The following is a 21,269-nucleotide window of genomic DNA, read 5'->3' on the forward strand; positions in this document are numbered from 1 at the left end:
CCACTTAAATGTGGCAGATCCACTAAGTGTGATTTGTACCAAAGCATCTGTGGTAAGAAGGTTACAGGTACGCTTTGAGAATAAATTTCAAAGGTCTGAAAAGTATAATTAGTTTTAAAGTTCTCCTACACATTAATAATTAGTAATAAAAACCTTCTAAAGTCCTCCACAGAAAGAAGTAAAAAGCTCTTCAAGAAGCATAAAAGCATAGACCAAATCCAACCCCCCTCATGGTTGGTCTTATATCTAAGCTTCCTGCTGAAGATGGTTTCATCTCCCACCAACAATTAATTTGATCAATTTTTTTCTCTCCTTTCCAATGCTTTTTCCGTTCATATCACATAACTCAGGGTGAAGTCTTTAATCTTACATACATTTACATAATTTTAAAGACCAAACGGTTCAGCCAGATTAGGTAGCCTAGTGGTCCTTAAAACAATTAATCTATGAATTCCCCGACCAATTCCACCACCAACACAGCAAGTTTTACAATTCAGTTACATGTCAGAGAGAAAAGAAATTTTTTCCTCTGTTTTGAATTTGTCACTTTAGGATTCAGTTAATCAGGAGCTAAAGGACAGGAATATGACCAATGTCTGCCAATACAGGTATCCAGAAGACAGGTCTTGTCAGACTTAATTTCAATCTTTGACAAGACTATGACTCTGTTTGATAACATGTAATTGAGGATGATGCCATGTATATGTATTTTTAATAACTATTGACTTAGCACTTTGGCAAAAAAGTCTGGAGCAATTATTATCTGCACAGACACGGAAACATGCAAGGGAATGGTGAGTGATGCTGAAAGGATGCATATGGTTTTGGTACCTATATGATTTTAGCATACATATTTTCAAAAGCAAATGAAGAATGGAGATGATGCAAAAGATACACAGTTATTTGGAGGCTACCAGGACTGGTCAACAGCAGGAAACTAGACGAACCAAGGACCAAAGGTTTGAAGACAGACTAGATGACTTACAAAAGAAATGAAACAAACTTTTAACTGAGAGAATAACTAATTAGCAGGAACACAAAATGAAGAGAGATGGATTGGCCCCTATGGTTTGAGATATTCAAACCAGGTCTGGAAGGTATGTAAAGTCAAAACCGGCAACTGGATGGCACAGAGAGTTTTTTCTGTCCTCAGTGTGGAGGACCACTGCTGGCTGTACCCATATCCTTGGACAGTGAGATAAGGAGGACCAGTTTCTCAATCTTCTGGCTTCCCAACACCATGACAGTTTATTTACCCGTGTCACCGGGGCACACCCTTGCCACTGAGCTTGATGACACCTGCCATAACGTTCGGGAAGGTTCAGCCCTGCAATCAAATATCCCTTCAGCTAAGCAATCAAATATCCACAAAACAGAAGTAAGAAATTCAGTTTTAAGATGACACCTGTCCCCCATGAGCTGGCATCCCATAAATATGCTCACAAAATGGTTGCAGAGAGTAGGCTGTGAACTCTTCAGAGTTCATGGAAACTTCACACATGCTTGGTTTATTTTTAAAATATTTTTATATTTTTAATTTTTATATTTTTATTTTTTAAATAAACCAAGTAACCACATTATTCTTCTTACTTGTGATTTCCTCATTATATGGATATAATTTTTTATGCCTGACAATTAGCCGGACTCTACAAGAGAAAGGCCCTGGCTGGTTACACTGCTGACCCCAAGTGTAAATCTGCTGCGTGTGAAGGACAGAGTCAGGCAGGGTGAACAGGCGTCTGTGGGAGCACCTGATTTTTTTTCTGACACCATTTCACATCATTAGTTGGAAGCCTGCTAGGCACCACACCCTTGCATCTCTGTTCATCTATCTACCTCACTTTTTCAATGTTTTTTCCTCTTTAATACATGCAATTTTGAATTTGTAGAGCTGTTTAGTTGATTCACAGCAGCAGAAGCTGGGGTAAAAACTCTATAAATTTTTACACATTTATTGTATGGGAGATTACACAGTTGATTAACAGTTCTCAGAACAAAAAATGTCCCATGCTACCTCCATTCTTGTCTATTTTTTGCTTTTGATCTATTCATGCGAAAACATTCTTACTAAAGAAAGTCATTAGAAAATTGTCTAATAAGGTAATTTAGAAGACGGTTCACATTGAGCATATGATCAAAAAGCATTTAACTTGCTGTTCCTGCCTCCTCTCCCCTAATAAACATATGGTTTACTAGCACTGATAAGCTTCAAAATGCTTTTGAACATCTGGGAAAAGGGTTGATCAGCTCCAGACAATCGTTGGACTCTAAGCAGACCCAGGAACAAAGGTCGTGATAAATGAAACCACTGCTTTGGCTCCAAAATAGCCTCAATCATCTCCAGACAAAGCATGATTGAAATGCATCTATCTGTGGATAGCATCTGGAGAACTCTAAATATGTTTTGATCAGAATCCGAGTGGTTTCTTTCAAATGAAAATAATTTTAAGATGCCATGGAAAATTTTTACAACCAATCACACTTCGGCCTAATGTTTCCTTCTGCAGCATTGACCTTGTTTTTCTACAGTGTGAAAAAAATCAATATAATAATGGTACTGCAGTAAAATTTCAGCTTGCTCTTGGCTTACTTTAAATAACTTTATTGTCTCCTTTCCTTCTGTCTGCATCTGCTGTATTTGGCACTTGCAGTTATTAAAATGAAACCAAGTTGAAAGAAAATGTTAAATATCATAAAAAGAAACCCAGCAGCGCTTCTGGCTCACTTTGTCAATGCTGTGGTCACCTTTACCATTTGCCAGGGTTTTTTGTTCCCCAGCTGTTCTACCTGAATCTACATGCAGAAAGAAACCCCAGCTTTCTCCTAGAATATCAACTTGTACTTTGCAGATTTAAAAGAGCTAAATGTTGTTGTTTCTTTTTTTTAGAAAGGAAAAGTCACCCTCTTTCCTCCAATAATATATTGGAACAAAAAAGCCCAATGGTTTACTAGTGATTTCAGTTCTTTGATGCTTAACATTTTCTTACTCCTCAGTGTGCCTTTTTTGCCCAAATGAGCAAGCCTGGTTATAGCAGTCCCACTGTTTCAATCCTACCTGCACTAAGAACGAGGCTTTGAGAACCCTGCAGGAAACTATCAACTAAAAAGAAGAAAAAACACCATTCAGCCAAAATTATGCCCTTTAGTCACTTTCCACTCCCTCTGGATGAGAACCATTTGTTGTCAACCACAGCTCTACCTTGGTCAACAGACAAGAAGAGCATTCCAAAAAAGCAAAAGTGGGAACCATGTGTTCAAGGTAAAGCCACAGAAAGCCTAAATGTAGGCAGTGCTGAAAGGAAAGAAGCATTTGCTCTGCCTGGGCCTCTCAGAAGTATGAGCCAGTCTTAGAGCAAGAAACACCTACTCTAGTGTGTGCACAACACAGAAAAGAATAAAAAAGACACACGCTGCCCACAGGAATTTATTTTCCTACTCTTGGCTATACCACAAACACAGGTTTTATAAAGGGACAGGTGAAGCTCCATCTCTAGCAGCCCCTTTAGCAGATCAACCCCTTAAAAAGAAAAGCTGAATTCTTACTTTGGTAGTTGAAGCTGGCGAGGAGTTGGCCACCAGGCTGGTGATGACGTCGCTGTTGCCGGTGGTGCAGGCGGCAGTGGCCGGGGTGGGGAGCCGGGAGGGGACGATGGGCAGGGGCAGCAGCCCCGGGCGGGTGCTGCTGTTGGTGCTGGCAGCGCTGCTGCAGTTGGTGCTGCTGACATGGTTGCCATTGGAGCTCCAATCCCGGCGATCCCACCCGGCACGGTAATCTCTTTCGAACCGGCTGTGGTGCCGTGACATCTCGGTGGAGGGCAGCTTTGTCTCAAAGGGAACTCGAGAGCTTGCCTGAAAGATTAAAGCCAAAGAGGAGTTAGGAGTGAGGTCCCAGTACAGTACCTGTACTCAATAACCACCAGGGCAAGGCCCTGCCATGCCTCCTCTGCTTTAGGAGAACACTGTTCCTCTGCTTTTCCCAGCTAAACATCAGGAGGAAGAGAGTAGTGCTGTAGTAAATGTTAATCTGGAACACGAATGAAAGAGTTTGGACAAGTACAAGGACACAGTGGGAGAGCCCAGTCCTATAGAACTGAGGAAACACCATCTACCCAAACTCTTCAGTAGAGTAACAAGCAACAGCATGCAAATCAGGAAAAGCCAAGATAGAAGGAAGTCATCATTCAATGTTTTGATAACAGGAAAACATTTCCAACAGCTGCCTCTTGCAGTTTTCTCAGTAGCCTTCAGATAATTTCTGTAGCTCTTTCCTGTACCTGACACAAATATTAATCCTATTATTAAATCCTATTATTAAACATGACCAAATATTAACCCTAAAGATCAAAGGGAGAAAAAAAATCTACCTGCTAAATCTATCCATTATTTCTCTATTTTCAAAGCCAAATACGCTTTATGCAGCCCCTTCCCCTCCCTTTTTTTTGACCTCCTCACTGGAAGCTCCTACAGGAAGGTTTCACTCCATGATGCCTGAGAACTTCCCACAGAGAGGATGCTCTCCAGGGCAGGCCAATATGTTCTGTCTCCTCCCGTGCTTCTGGCTAGACTTAAAACACTTAATACATGTAAAATGATCCAATGACCAAGTTGTTCTGTGTGATCATCCTGTCCTTATCATTGCTTACCCTCTCAGTCTTTGTTATCCATAGATTTTATCTGCCAAGAGCAAGACCTCTGAAAACAATGCTGGAAGTCAAGACTCCCAACATCTAATCCCAGTTCTGATAATTGTACGTTACATAGTCTAAAGCAGTTACTTAGGGCTTCCTTCCAAGGTCTCCTAACCTGCAGAATTGCAATAATGCTATTTTTCCAGCAGAGTTCTGAGTAAGTGAAAGTTTACAGCATTTGCAATTGAAGAAGAATATGAGCAAATGCTAAACATATTTATTTCCATAAATAAATAATGAGTATCTAGGTCACTGCAGCACCTGATTTATTTTATTTGCATCACACAATCCACTAAGTTCTTTGTAATAATAATATCAGGTCAGTGGAAGCAATGTTGTTTCACAGATTCTTAGATATAAAAATGGATGGTTAAAAACATCTGCTTATAAGGACTATGCAGGAAGCTGGAACCAAACTCACCCAGAAACTTAGAAATAAGAAATTTCTTAAGAGAGATAAAACTTAGAAGTGGTATAAAACAGTGTGCCTAACAAGAATGTTTGTTATTCACCTGGTAGAAATTTTTAAAAAAGCAAACAAAACCAATTATTATACCTAAATGATGAAAGGTTTAACTGGTTCAGCAGAGTTACTAGCTTGAGATGAAGAATACTCTTCCTCAGTTAAAAATTCAAAAATATGTGTATTACAAAAAAAAAAGCCCCAAATTCCCTCCTACAATCATTATTTTCAACTAAATGCTGAACCAAATCTCCTAGGAAGCTGCACTTGTGATGGTTATGTTGCCACTGTGCAGGAATGGCAACAAGAGCTTATACTGGGGACCACATCAGTGCTGTTGGTGTTGACTGCAAAATTAACATTCCTCTTAAACCAACAGAGCCAGTTATTTTTTCCTCTGGTAGGATGTGATGCAAGGCTTGACTTGATGATTTGAGGGCTGTCAAGATTAGATTCTTCTGTCTTGTATTTTTGTGGCCATCTGATACTTTCATTCAGTAAGCTCATTTTGTATTTTCCAGAGGACCACGTGGGAATGACAGCTCAGCTGTACAACAACCACAGCAAAAACCAGAGACACCAGTGCTGTGAAAGGTGCTGTAGTGAAAACAGGAACTTTTATTTTAGTAGAGGTGAACAAAGTAAGTTTTTCCTCTAGTGACAACCATCTCAGAATAAAATCAGTACCTAAACACAGTGTCTTTAAAGGCTAGAATTCCACAGGTATAACCCCACTTTCGTTTGTTTTATAAATATTTTGCCAAATCAGGCAAAAAGGGAGTCTGTAAACTGCAAGCTGTAATTTCAAAATATCCTTTATTATTCCTTGCCTTTGAAAAAGTTTCTTTTTTAATCCCCACAGCCTCCACCACCATTTGAAGGTATCTTTCCTGACTGTTTGGATGCTGGCTGTCAACTGAATACCCTTCTCCTCCCGAGCTCGAGGATCTCCATTAGCTGTATTAGTGTACTCCTTGACAAGGCAACCAGAGAGAACCAAATCACATCTCCCCCACCCACCCACACACTTGAGTACATCTGACATTTAATTCAGCGGAGAGCAGCGGCACACATGCACATAAGTCAATAGCGAGCAGTTTTTGCCACACGATCCAAGACACCATGCCCCCAGCAATTCTACTATCAGATGAGACTGACAGGCAATTACGTCAATAACAAGCAGGAAAAAAGCCTGTGACTAAGCCACGCATTAAGAAGTTTACTTAAAACCTACCGCCCTCTTCATGAGCGAATTCACTTCTCAGTCCAGTGGCTGTTATTTCATGGTATTTCCAATAAAAAAATAAAAGCCAGGGCTCAATGTCATACTTTTTTTTCCCAATACATTGAATTAAATATACACTACTTGTTTCAACATGTCATTTTTGGCTGGGTACAAAGACACTTGACAGCAACAAGATGTGCAGAAAAACCGGAGGGGATAACTATCTAATACATGAGTACTCAACTGCTAGTGTTTGCTATTTAAAATTAGAAAGAATAGACAATGTTCTCATAAATAGCTGCTGGGTGAGGTAAGAAATGGTTTGTGAACAGGCTAGCTAATTTTTAAATATATTTTTAGATCCAGAGTTTATGCTTTGTCTAGACTATTTTCATCAAGGATCATAATCATAATAATAATGCTTCAAACATATTCTGTACTCATAAGAAAAACTTCTCCAACAGACTGTGTCCCAAGTCAAGCATAATCATTGCATTCCTCTGCACAGAACTTGACACGGGGCAGCATAAACCATCTTGAGAAACAGCAGAGACGGACCAGTGGAAACCTACACAAACAGCAACAAGGGCAGCAGTCACTGCAGTCAGAGATCACAGACTTTTTGAGGTTTAAAAAGATCTCTAAGATCATCGAGTCCAACTGTCACCCAAACCCCGTCATTACCAGTTCCAAACTATCTGTTTTTAGACTAAAATTTTACAGTCATGTATTCTTCAGAATTTTTTTCCCCCTAGTAATAAACCTCCTTTCTGAACCCTGCCTAAAAAAACCAATACCTTTTCTTTTGCGGACATGGCGAGATGGAGAAAGATCAATACCTAATACTTAAAAATACCAACATCAACAGCTACAATTAATTAATTAATATGTTTTTACCTTTCTAAGGAAAGTTTTCCTCAACATTCTTGTGCAGGCATTTTAGCTAGCTTCACGTCCCTTTAAACAGCACTAAGGAAGAGAAAGAAGGTTTTTACATTGTTTTTTAGACTTGGGGAGCTCCCAGTGCTGTCTGCACTGAAATCACCATGCCAGCTAAGCCTTGGCTAATTATAGATCTATCAGCCTCAGTTTTGGGGTTGATTTTTCAGCCAGTATGAAGCTCCACACTGCCCTAAGAGCCAGTACTAGAGCAGATAAGCTTAGAGCTGTCTCAGATATGTTTACCCTACATCAGAGCCATAAAACCACGATGTAGAGATGCAGACATAGCCAGCAATAGAAAGAATGCATGATTTGTGCATCTCAGAGCAGTAGTCCATGAAGAGGCATACTGTATGCTATTACTGATGAAAATCCCTCTGTGCACCCAATTCAGCTGACATACTATCCTGTGAAGGTGGTAAAGTCAGTGAGACAGGCCTTCACTCACTCTCTACTCAAGATGTAATCACTGGAGTAGCCCGGTGTCTTTAATCTCAACTAGAAAGGAGACGTGTTCCTGTTTGTCACATGGAATCAAAGGATTTTATTGTGCAGCCAAAAGGAACAAAACCTCTCTTAGAGGGGAAAAAAACCCACCCTACTAAAGAAAGACTAAAAAAGAGAGAGAAATCCATAATAGTTACTGGTTGAACTGATAAATTGAAAGCAAAAAGGAGATCAAACTGGTATTAAGGGAGAGCTGTGGAAAGGGCTATAAGCCAAAGAAGAGAGATCGAGCAACCAGAGGTAAATGCAGCTCTGAAAGGAGATTTAGTGATATGGCAAGACAAACAGAATGCCTATCTCAGTCCCAAAGACTGCATCACTGTGCATGCATTGCAAAAATCATGCCAAAACACAGACAGCCCACTTGGTTTCAGACAAAGGTTATGCAGGACCCAGGCACAAAGATTATACAGGCACCCAACCCTCTCCTCCATTATTTACTTTCACAGAAGGATGGGATTGGGAGGGTAGATCAGGGAAGGGTAACAGAACAACGAAACAATACCAAACACCTTCTGAGGAATGAGACAGGATCTCTCCCAGTTGTCCAAGGCCAAAACACGCAATGTAGCAGGTGAGAGAGAAATTACTTTACATCTATCCCTCTCAAGGGTAAGTAAAATGTGAGCATACCCCTGTGCTAGAGAACATAACTTTTTCTACAACCAGGAGTTTCAGAAATGTCTTATACTAACAGCTTGCTCAACAATAAAGTTCGAGAAGGTTTTTCTGCAAAATGGATGTCTTCAGGACTCAAATGTAGGGCACCTACACAGATGACAACATCCAGCCTCCAGATTTACCCTGAACGCTTTGACCATTTGGAAATCCTCCTACCTTCTTAGCATAAAAACATCTTCCTCCTGGTACTCATTTTTCCCCACATCTCTAAGGCAAACTCATTTGTTCCTTGTTTCCACGGCTTCCACACACATGCACAGAGGCAAGGAAAAGACCAGCGGCATGTGAGATAGCAGCATGTTATCCTCAGGCCTCTTACCAGGTTCAAACAGATCACTGCTGCAGATTTATTAAACTGAAGTGGTTAACATTTCATTTTATGCTCGATACATTTAAACACAGCCCTTCTTCCCCCCAAGCCCAAAACACTCACTGTTCTGAAGAAAAAATGTTTCCTATTCACATTCCTCTAAATGACAGTCCGGCTCGAGCCTTGAAGCAGCTTCTTCTCTGCTTTCCACGCTTATCTAGTCAAAGTCTCCTTAAAGTGTCTATCCCCACAGATATAAATATAAGGAAAAACAGGCTTTCGGCCAGTCTGAAGCTAGAGAATCAGATTTCTTAGACTATTAGTCAACTTCATTAAGTGACTTCAAAAATAAAGGTCAAGCTTTTAATTTAAATTTTTCCTGGGTAAGCATTTGTTTCTAAATTTACCTTTTAAATAATAACATTAGAGAAACATGATAGGCAAGAGAGGTTGGGAGACAGCAATGGAAGTAGATAAATGGTCATTAGGGAAATGGCACAAAAGAAGAGAGAAAGAGCCTGAAACTTTAAAATAAGCAGCTAAATAATCTTACGTGTTTTCAGACTGGATAAATGGAAGCACAGGTAAAATAGCCCATTAGAGAGCTTCAAAAGCAGTTAAGTGCATGTGAGGCCTAAGTATTTTATGAGATACACACACAAAAAAAAAAAGACGAGGAAGAAGAGAGATTTGCTGTAATCAGATCTAGCATGAAGAACTGTAACTGATAAAGAGGAAGATGTCTAAGTACCTAAGCTTGAGTGATTTCAGATATATGCTGCAGGGAAAATGTTACAGCATGCAGTTTTATCAGAGCACACCGACACAACAACCTCTCCTGAGGCACAGGTCTGAACATATAATTTATGCATATGGTATCAAAATCACATTGAAATATATCAGTATTACCATAAATTCTGCATATAATTCAATCATCAGGTCATGTATGTACACGTCTTTAAGAAACTCAAAATAGAACAAGGTACCAGCAGACCCGGCAGCTTCAGGAGCCACTCTTCACTTCAGCAGTGTGCCAAACAAAATGTTTTATTCGAGCTCAACATTATTTTTAACCTACAAAGACTTTCTTAGACACATATGGAATCACTGTTACAAGCCTACATGGATCTGACTAATCCTTTTTCGCAATTTTGACTTAACTTTTTTTTTCTGTTTGGGTGACTTCAGTGAAAGAACTCTTTGTTAGACAAAGGCAGACGGAATCCAATCAAGAGATTCTGTAAAGCTGAACTACAAGCAGCTGTGTAGAAAGATAAGATCCAGAAATATTTGAGGGGCAAGGAAACAACTTTATTATCAAGCAAGGTCTACTTTTGTAAACCCCCGATTTAGTCTTGTAAACAGCTGTAAAGTTCTTGTAAAATCCAAGACAAGGCAGAGAGACTTGAGCTGCTTTGCAACAATCAGATCTTGGGAAAAGAGAAAAAAAAGGAAAAAAGGAGCCCAAATCCTAACCCTGTAAGTGATAAAGGAGCAGTAGATTTAAGAGATTATACAGGATTTAATTTTCCAAATATATGCTAGAGGAGGTGATGCTTTGGGACGTATTAAAAAAAATCAAGGCATCAAAAACAACGGTGTCTTCTTAGCAGAAAGTTCACTATGGAAGAAGCACAAATGAGACTTTTGTTTCTCTGTCTTGAAATACTGCTGAAAAGTGTGTACACTTATTATTTCTGAGTACCTCAGATGCATATGAAATTATTCCCTTTAGATAAGTAAAAAGATAAACTAGACTATCCAACTAAAAAAACCCCAGCCACGATGGGAGTGAAACCATACCTCATAGTCTCGTTTCTTTCTTTCAAAGTTGAGAGAATATGACCTTCCTAAATAAGGGGTTACCAAAAAATCTGTGTTTTATTACAAAGCTCCTAGGAAATTTATCTTCAATATGATCATTTTCTATATGCAGTAATTTGCTTTCAGGTGCTAATTTTTTTTACAACCTGAGTGGAGTAGATAACACATCCTGCAATTCATGGATCATGAGCACTGGCAGAGCGAGGAAAGTTCAAAGGTTCAGAGACATCTGTGGTCCTGCAGCTCACACTATTGGAACAGAAGATGAATACGAGTCCCATCTTGAGCCCTGCTGCTTGCCAAATCTGGACACACCAAGTCATGAAGTTTACATCAGATTTCCTTCTGGGGATGTTCCTGACCATGAGACTTTCTTGGACTACTCTGAAAGGCCTCCATCCACATCCTCAGATGCACTTATTGTTAACTATAAATTGCAGAAAATATGTCAAAATATACTGTTTTAGGATACATATTTGGAGAAAATTCTTAAATCCAGGAGAAAATGCCTAACTCCGTTCCTATCTCTTCAGGCTTTTATTGGAAGGATCTCTCACTTGATCTGGTTCTCCTCCATGGTTTGTTGCAAACCATCCCTCCCTCCTCCAACAAAAAAAGCTCAGAGCACAATTCAACCTTCATCACCCCTCCAGGCCCAAAATCAATTCTCGATGCCATTTGCTGCAGATTCTTGATCTTTCCAAGGTCCTTCTGCAGCAACACGACTGGAATTTTACGCAGCAGCTTCCTAAATGAAAATCCACCAGAACTTTACACAAAGGCATAATAACTTCCTCAGATGTCTCCGCAGGGTCCAGGGTAGCTGGCAGTGTCTGGAACCCAGCCTTGTTAAAAACGGAGAGAGAGAGAAAAACACAATGTCCCTCTGTAACACTCCTGCTTGCAAAACACTGCCCAAAACATTGACTTCCCTAATTAAATTATCTCATTAGCATGAAAAGCAAACGAAGGAAAACCAAATGCCAAGAGCTGCCGTGTTAAAGGCCAGCTCATGGAGGGTTTTGTGCGGGAAGATTCGCACGGCAGAGCCGGTGGCCAAACACCTCGACTGCCGGCACAGGGCCTGGCTGGATGTCAGCTGGTGGCCAGGGTCCAAGGGTTCCTGCCCGGGAGAGGTGGGGAGGGAAGGCAGGGACACAAAGGGATTTCTTCTGCGGAAATGTGCCGTCTTCTCAAAACACATTAAGTGGTTGCCAGGACCTGACATACCTAATCTCGCCTAAGACTTCATAGTTAATAAAGCAGAAACGTAGGATAAGCTACTGTCAGTGCTGCCAAATGTCACGAAGTAAATCTCTCAAAAATTTAATTAGCAAGATTTTGGCTCTTTTGGGGATGGTTTCTTGGGCGGGGGTAGGAGGCAGAGGAGAAGGGGACTGGGTCTTCAAATCACATCTTGGACGAGGCAGGAGAAATTTCCTTTTATTTCCTGTTGTTTCCAATCATCCAGGCCCTGAGGAAGACTGATCAATCAGTCAAAACTAATACAGGAGAAAGTTCTCTGCCAAAGTAAGGTTAAACGCAACATATTTTACAGCATGAGCTCTCTGGGTCACCCGTAGTGCTGCAAAATGCTATAATTAAGAAACCATACTTCAAATTTCCCTCTTAGAGGATATTTTTAGGTCATCCCACCTCTGTCATTGTCCACATCTAAAAAGCTTCAGCCAGTACCTGGAGAATTAGTAATTTTCTCTTCCAGGACTGATGCCCTCTGACCACAGAGAATTTTCTGACACACAGTTTGTTGAAAGGAGATGTATCACTCCCCTAAATCAAGAGCACATTTACACTTACAGCATGAAACAGTCCCTAAGCATCTGGTATATTAAAAGAGCTTATTATATGCAAAATGCCTCAGAAAAAAACCCCCAAACCAAAACATTAAATCATAGAATCAGAGTCATTTAGGTTGTAAAAGACCTGTAATATCAAGTCCAACTATTAACCCAGCACTGCCAAGCCCGCCCACTAAACCATGTCCTTAAGTGCCACATGTCTTTTAAATTTACTGAACATGAGACTAGCACAGCCCATACCAACAGGCATCCAAGAATCTTCAAGGTTTTAGCATGATTTGCTGTACACTGGGATAGGGAAGTGCAGTTATCCCAATCCTGCACTAAGAAAGTGAATTCCCAGAGACTATGCAAGATCCCTACCCTAAGGAGAATAACTACAGTTTTTCCAACTTCTGGTGCCCTAAATGCAGGACTGTCACCAGCTTCCACTCACAAAGCCTCTCAAGCAACCTCACTCTTTGTTTAAGGAGTCATATATATATTCTTTTTGTAGTTTTAGAAGTTGAAAAGTGCTTGGAGAGGAGAGTTCCTCTGCATATTTCCATCTTTTTGCTTCATGGCACTGGTACCATTCTTACTCCATCAGTACTTGGCCCCCCTTTCCCTAGCTGGAAATACTGGACTTGTAGCTCACCCACAGACACCTGGAACTTTTGAATAGAAATCTTTTCATCCCAGTGCATGTCACTGGAGTTGGCCACAGCCCACTTTATCTATCCATCTGCAGTCACAGCTCATCACCTCTTATGGCCTAAGCATGTTTCATAAAATGGATTGACTTTATTTTCAGTTGGTACAATAAAGTAAGTATCACTTACATCCACTTGCTATTTTTGTTGTGTTTTGAAAGGCGATGCTTCAAGAACCGTTAGGACAGGTCCTAATGAATTAATACCACAGCCAGTATCAAAGTTAACTGCTCCTCTGCCTCTTAAAAGCTATTCCTGTTATCACTTCTTCCACCACCCTTTTTTGCTTCTCACTTAGAATTGCCACCAGTGACTCATGTTTTATCTTTTAAACTGTTGGATGAAGGCTGTTTGCTGAACGCAGTAAATCAGCAGCCCACCTTTTCTAGGCCAGAGGACTGCAGCTTTTAATTAGCTGCTTTAGAAATAACATGATCAAATAAGAAACAGCTCATGAACCAGTCAGCATATCCCTCTCAAGATATGTTAGGTGATGTAGAACCTTTAAATATTACAGACAGAAATCAAATCTTATTTGGCAAGCACCTGCTTAAATATGCATTTAAGAATACCGAGAATCTAGTCAAGAATATAACTTGAAAACTACTAGATTTGCAAGCACTGGCCAAAATGTTTGCACTTTACTCTGAATAGCAATCATTCATTTGCATTCCACTAAAGCTGTCAAAAACTTTATATGCAGTCTTGTAGCGAGATTGTTACATACATGCCAAATGCCTGTATAGCAAACATCTGGCCTCGCTTCTGTTCCAGGATTTGCCAAAGCATAAGTCCATCCGTTGTTTTTTCTTGTGACTTTTATTTTTTTTCTCTCTGCTGTGCCTGAGGTCGTTTTTCTTAAAATGAAATCATTAAAACAGGCAGAAAGAGTGGAGGAAGGAGGAGTAAGAAGAGCTGTAGCATCTGAGTAATCTTCCAGTGGGACTAATTTTACTAAGTATTTGTGCTACTGCTACCAGTCAATCACTACAAGTATTATTGAGAAGCTAAAAAAAAAAAAAATTAAAAATTAAACCGCATTTAGGAAAGAATATTGGCATAGAAAGAAGGAAAAACACATGCTGTTCTATAAACTAGAAGCTCCGTTTACTCAAATGTCCTCAATATCAATATAAAATGTATTAACATAAAAAAACAACTTGCTGTTCCCTTATTTTGCATTCATTTTACATCCGTTCTTCTCCGAGGCAACAGATCAGAATGGTGCATTGCTTTCCCCTCAGGCCAAGTGTAATAAACAGGCAGGTGTAATATAAGGCTGCAGTGTCTCAGCTCTCCTCCCCAACAATTGATCTTCCAGCCCTACGGTGTAATTCTGTCTTGGTAGTCCCTTTGCATGCCTCATTCCTGATCGGTCAATTATTTCAAATCAAGCAGAATTAAAGTGTTATTTTTGTGAGGGGGGATGATATTCACCAGTGACCAACGTGAAACTAATAAACTAATTTCCCTTTACTGCCTTGGGCAAAACAGAAAAATCCAGGTCTAGGGAAGAAAGACAGCAGCTGTTTCGTCAGTCTGTTGCCCAAATGTGTTTGCCATTTACTATCTTTAAATTGAATTTTTGCTTACAGGACAATTTTGGAAACAGAAGACAACAAAAAGAAAACAAGAAAAAAAGGCAGTGGTGAGGGTATATGACTCTGGAATACAGAGCTGTGCAGTGCAAGCTTCCCTAGAGGAGAGGACGGCACTCTGCCGTTCCCTGAAACAGAGCATATTCCTCCTGCCAGTAGCACATTTATCCAGTAGATGTCAACACCAGCAAAATATACGTGTAAAGCCAACCTTAACAGCAACAGTCGTCACTTCAATTTCCAGTAGCACATCAGGAGATAGTTTAATATTTGGAATATCTGGAAGCACTGTATTTTTTTTGCTTCTGTCCCATCCCTGCATCTTCCTGAACGGATCTGGCCTAGCCCATCTGTCAATAAACATATGTAGAGCAAAATAATTTGGTTTTCACTTTTAGAATAATTTTGTCTGGTCTGCTGAAAAATTGCTGATGAGCATGTGATTACTTTTGAACTGCATCAGACCAAATTTTTCTGAGGAGGAGCGGGGAGGACAGGGGGGAGAAATACTCTGCGGTGCAAAGCGACTATTACAAGCAAAATCTTCATAGTTACTAAATATAATCTGAAGAGGTCTGTTCCCTTCCTACCCTTCACTATGTGGTTAAGCAATGCAATGATTTCATGGATTTTGCTCTTTCCTCAAGAAGCTTCGCAGCCTACAACAGTGACCTGAGATTCCCATGCTGACCCCAGGTCAACAGATACTTGTTGTTCCTGTGAGGTTTTTTCCTTGTTTTGCAATACACCAAGGACAGTCTGTTGTAAGCCTTTTAGTGTTATTATTGCTCAAAAGACTGAATTTGCTGACAAGTTTTAACCATGCAAAAACACAAGGCCATTGCTGTTGACACTTTTAAATCTACTATTAAGATCTGACTGTTTGAACAGCTTGTGTGTAGAATCTGAAGTACAGATTTCTGTTTCTTTTTTGTTTATTTTTAGATAAACCTTGTGTTTCTACTCTGCAATGTTTGCATTTGGCTGTTGAGCATGCAGTAACAGCATACATTATATGCATTGCTTAGAGACACAACCTCGCAGCCCATCAGGTTTTTGCAATAGATGAGAAGGGAAATAACAGAACAATTTCCTGATTGATTAATCTTTCTTCACATTGCCATTTCCCCACAAACATGAGAAGGAAAACCAAAAGTATGTTGTGACATCTAATAGTGAGACATTGAAGCAAAGTATTTTATTACTGCTACGAAATTAACTAAGGAGTTTGTTTTCAGAGATCTAAAACATGACAAGGAGACATAAATGAATACATTACAGAGACATCACAGTTATTTCTCACGTGTAAACCTAACAGCTTTTACGAGAAGCATACATCCAATGAAGTAGTTTCAGCTTTAACTAATCAATCTGGCTAGAAATGCAGGCTCTCTGTAAAGGCACAAACAGTGGTCAAAGGCTGAGACTGTGAATTACCATCATCTAAGCAATTCTGAGGCATCAACAGAAGCAGGCACGGGAAGATCAGGCACAGGTATTGTGCTCCCAGTAAATAATCCAAACAGATGATGGCACTTGAGAGAACAAAGTCAGAGCTCCAAATACTAGGAAAAAGCATTGAATGCCAAATCCAGCCCCATGTGACACGAAGCGCCAGCCCCACACAGCATTTTGGGAAGCCACATCCTGCTCCACAGCTCTGGGAGCCAGCGCGTACTACCCAAGACAGAGCCATAAATAGTTTGGAGATAAGACGCATATCTTATGAGGCACACGGCAGTTTCAGAGCCTGGGATGAGCAATTCTTTTAATTACCGTCAGCATTTTCTCCGAATCCCCGTCTCAAAGAAGCAGTGGAAACTTTTGATTTGCTGCGACACCTTGATTGCCGCACGGATGAGTCACCACACCATTCCAGTTAGTCTTACGAATTTATAGATTTTTAAGGGCAAAAAGCACAGGAGGCTGTTACAATCACTCTGCTCTGACTCTGAACAGCACAGCTCTCCCAGCTCATACAGCAGCCTGCCTGGCACAAAGAGCAACTAGGAATATCTCATATAAAATTGTAATATATGCCTAAGCTTGCCCATGAGCACCAGAACAGTTCCCTCTCAGAAAAAGGAAAAGAAGTAAAATTATTGATCATTGAACTAATGTACTTGTCAACACTTTTCTTCCTAGCAGCTCCTCTGTCAAATGTTCTTGAAAAAGGGCAAGAACACTGCACAGGCAATGAGGAATGAGGAAAAAAGTGTGAGAAACGGCCCTGCCAACACCAAGGTCAGAGAAGGAGGAGAAGAAGAAGAAGGTGTTCCAGGTACTGGAGTAGGGGTGACCCTGCTGCATATGGAGAGGACCGTGAAGAAAGCTGATCCCAGAATCATGATAGAATGGTTTGGGTTGGAAGGGACCTTAGAGATCATCTCATTCCAACCCCCCTGCCATTGGCAGGGACACCTTCCACTCGACGAGGTTGCTCAAAGCCTCATCCAACCTGGCCTGAACACTTCCAGGGATGAGGCAGCCCCAGCTTCTCTGGGAACCTGTTCCAGCGTCTCACCACCCCCACAGTAAAGAATTTCTTCCTAATATCCAATCTAAACCTACTGCCTTTTAGTTTAAAGTCATTAGTCCTTGTCATATCACTACATGTCCTTGTAAAAAGTCTCTCTCCACCTTTTTTTTCCCCTAGATATCCACACTGCAGCCCATGGATGACCTCTCTTCATGGAGAGGAACCCAGGCTGAAGCAGGATTCTGGTGGAAGCTGCGGCCTGTGGAGGACCCACGCTGGAACAGGCTTATCCCGAGGGACTGCAGTCTGTGGGAGGAACCCTTGGAGCTGTTCCTGAAGGACTGTATCCATGATGGAGTGGGGAAGGAACATGAGGAGGAAGGAGCAGCAGAGAGGATATGTTATGGATTGACTGCAATCCCCCTCCCCCACCCTCCCATGGAGAATGCAGGGGTAGAAGAGTTAGGAATGAAGTTGAGCTTGAGAAGAGATGGAGGCTGGGGAAAGTTCATTTAACTCATCACTTTGTTTCTCAGCAGAAATTAATTTTCCCCAAGTCAAGCCTATTTTGCCCATGATGGTACTTGGTCACAGATCTCTCTGTCTGCATCTTGACTGCAAGCTTTTTCATTGTTTTCTCTCTTGGTCCTGCTGAGGAGGGGGACTGAGACAGTGGCTGGGTGGGGGTCTGGATGCTTGCGACAGTAAGGAAAGTCTTGCAATAAAAGAGAACTGATTTTTTAATTTTTTTTGCCAGAATCTCCCAAGGCAGTTTATGCACTCATCCTCTGTAGTAGTGGGGAGGAGGGACAGAAAGGACTGAATACTGCTCTATCTGCAATATGTTAGTGTAATTATGAAAGGCACCATGGGGAAGAACTCCTACATTATTACGAAGGCTGGGGTTTTGCTTTATTTCATGCTTTGAAGATGTGCATTCCCAGTTTCCTTCAAAACTTTTCTCCATGCATTCTATCATTATCTTTTTGCCTATCCACTTGTAAATAATTTCTAAGCTGATGTAAGTGTATGAGTTGCTTGGAATGATCTTCACAGATGGAGTGCTTTACCAATTGCTTCCCTGAATAAAGTACATATCCATTCTATTTCCTTGATCTTCTAGGTAAGTAATAACATCCACTGAGGATGGATTAGACATACACTACGAAATAACGCCTGTCTATAACTAGATGTCTTATTTCCCAGCATTCACATAATGGCCCCATTACATGCTTGATTACCGTGGCCAGGCTAAACAGAGTAATTTGTTTAGAACTTTCCTTTCTTTTTTTTCTTTATTAGCAGAAAAGTCCAATTTTGATTACTGAATCATATGATTTTCCAAAGGTTATTTTTAATGTTCCTGAAGACTGCCTCCGCTGATTCTTTAGAGACAGACTCTCCAGTGCATTTCATTCCAAATTCTTAATACTCAATTTTGCAAGATGTCCTTTCTTCTCCTGCTTTGGTCTTCATTCCCAAAGTTACAGTTTCTAGCAAAATTTTCCTACACAAGATTATCCAGTTCCTCATACTTTAAGACAATGATAAGCATTTATGTGGTACTCTTTGTCTTCAAAGCACTTTACAAACATTAAATATTTAATGCTCATGGCATCCCTCTTACTCTCAACCCCATTTTACAGGTAGGGAAACAGACTCACAGGTTAACTGATTTTGTTTCAAGTCACATCACAAGTTACTGACAGATGTGAGACCAGAATATATGAGCTCTGATTTCAGCTCCATACTCAAAATCAGACCAGCCTCGTTCTTGCACTTAAAATAGTATAAATAATAATGAAAAACCTTGCTCTTGTTCAGAGAGAACTTATCTATCTCTTTGAAGGTTCTTAATGCAATCAAAAAAAAATACAGAAAAAGCACCCTAGAATGGCCCAGGAGGGCAGCTACCAACTTTGTTTTCCATATTCTCCCTTGCCAGAGTTCTAGAGGGAAACCCACAATTGGACAATATCAGGAAAGGGGCCAGGATGTTTTCAGACATTTATATATAGCCATACACACACACACACACACATATATATATATATTCTCAACCACTACCTAAACCAAGAACAGAGACCTTCCAGCCAGAGAAGAATTTGCAATTTAAAAACTGAAGTACGCTTCAAAATGGCATCACTAAAGAGCTTTGGTATCTGATAAGAAGATTACAGTATATTCAATTGAACACAGCAAAAGCCTTTTAAAATAAAGTACGGGAATAGTGAAGCCAGGCATTTGCAACTAGATAACACGAAGCTAATCGGGCAGTGCGAAAGGTGCGCCCTGCTGCAGGGAGCATGCAGGAGCCAGGCAGCTTTTGGAACTCAAATAATGAGGGGGTTTTTTTTTAGCTTTAACATTTTTCATAATCCAAGCAGGAGGTCTAAACACAGGCTGTATGCAACACTAACTGTATTTCCCTTTAACAGCCTCCTATGGGAACAAATGTTCAGTGTCAGGCTGGTACTATACGTCCATTTAATTGAGCTGAGAGAACTCTCCTGCCCTCGAAGAAAGCTCATCTCTTCTCTCCATGGATGTGACTATAGAGCTAGCAGATAATATCTCACTCATTATTTATACAACCACGTAATTATCTCCCAGAGACTCCCCATTTTGTAGAAGTTTCTTTTTTGGAAACATCATCCGTTGTCTGAATGGAAAGCCAAATCCAGCCCTAGATACTGTGACAGTAAGTGCCATAACCACCAACAGTCAATGCGAGAGCATCCCTTGCTACCACATGTGGGAAGCAGCAGGGGAGCCTGCAGTACTGCTAACATGAAGGACATGCTCCTGGAATTACACTGGATCTATTTAAGATTTCTCTTGGGAAATGCAGGCACATGTGCAAGATCAACAGTACAAAACCACATTCAGTAGTTTTAGAGAAACATGGGAATGGTAGGAGACAAAGATACACAAAAAATAAATCTGCATATTGCATAGTTGCCTCCTCTGTGCCATTGGGTTCTGTCTTCTTACATTGTGACAGGGCCACCAGATACAAACACTCTTGATACCAGTTTAACCATGACGAAATCTGCTGAGGTCAAGAGTTGTTGTTATCCCTCCTCTTCAGCTGATGAGCTGAGTATGGAAAGTACAGACCAAACCTAGAAGAAGCCCTCAGGTAGGGAAAGCAGAGCTCAGACATTATATCCAGTTTAAACATGTGCAAAATCCCTCAAGGCTTGTGTACCTCAGAGCCCATAGGAAGCCACATCACTGCTAATAAAGCTGTTTAGGTGCCCAATGTCCTGCTGTTGTATAAGCCAAAAGGAACATCATTTGGCCATTTATTTCTGCAGGAACACTAAAAATACCCAAATGAGGTACTGTGGTCCAATTCCCATGGTGTCATGTCATGAGCCCCTCCAAAACACAGGGATGCTTTGAGTTGAGCACCAAAGGGAGGTAATACAGTGTGACTCATCCTGCTGAGGGATCTGGTTTCCAGCTTTGGCTGCCTATATAATTTAAGCACAGGGCACTAAAGAAATCTGCTGGGCTCAGAGTTTCCATGCCAGGAACTGGATGCCGATGCACCTGGCACAGCATTGGGACAGAGCTCTCTTTCAGGTGGTGCTGTCGGTTTTTAAGTCCAGCTTAGACTGAAGACAAGGAGTGGGTATAATCCTTTGCTCTTTGAGACGTCCTGTGTGACTCTGGGCTCAGCTCAACAGAGCACTGGAGCTCATTGGAGAGAGATAAGAAAAACAACCAAAGGTGTGCCAAACGAACACTACGTCCCCACCACTCTGCTAACAGAGCTTTTGGGTAGGCTTAGCCAAACCCCACCTCTCAGCCAAAGCTCATGAGGGAGGACACTGGTGTTTCTGCAATTTAGCAAGAGTGCCATTACCTTCTTCATGCAACCCCATGCTCAGCTACTGCATGAGGTTCAGGCTTCTGCCTTCCTGCTCAGATGGGGGCTGGTTTGATTTTTTTTTCCCCATTTAATTTTTAAGATTATAGGATTTACACATACTCTGGTAAAATATTTTGTAGCACTGCCACGAAACAGCAGA

General features: G+C 40.8%; 1 protein-coding gene across 1 annotated transcript in view; it reads right to left on the reverse strand.

Annotated features, from left to right (window-relative positions):
* KLHL29 (kelch like family member 29) overlaps positions 1-21,269 on the reverse strand; it is a 324,813-nt gene that overhangs the window by 237,415 nt on the left and 66,129 nt on the right. Inside the window, 1 exon segment of the mRNA XM_029965827.1 lies at positions 3,544-3,849. Within this exon segment, the coding sequence (XP_029821687.1) occupies positions 3,544-3,804 (261 nt within the window). The 5' untranslated portion in view covers positions 3,805-3,849.

The sequence above is a fragment of the Manacus vitellinus genome, unplaced genomic scaffold, assembly GCF_001715985.3.
Source record: "Manacus vitellinus isolate BGI_N305 unplaced genomic scaffold, ASM171598v3 scaffold_11_pilon, whole genome shotgun sequence".
NCBI lineage: Eukaryota > Metazoa > Chordata > Aves > Passeriformes > Pipridae > Manacus > Manacus vitellinus.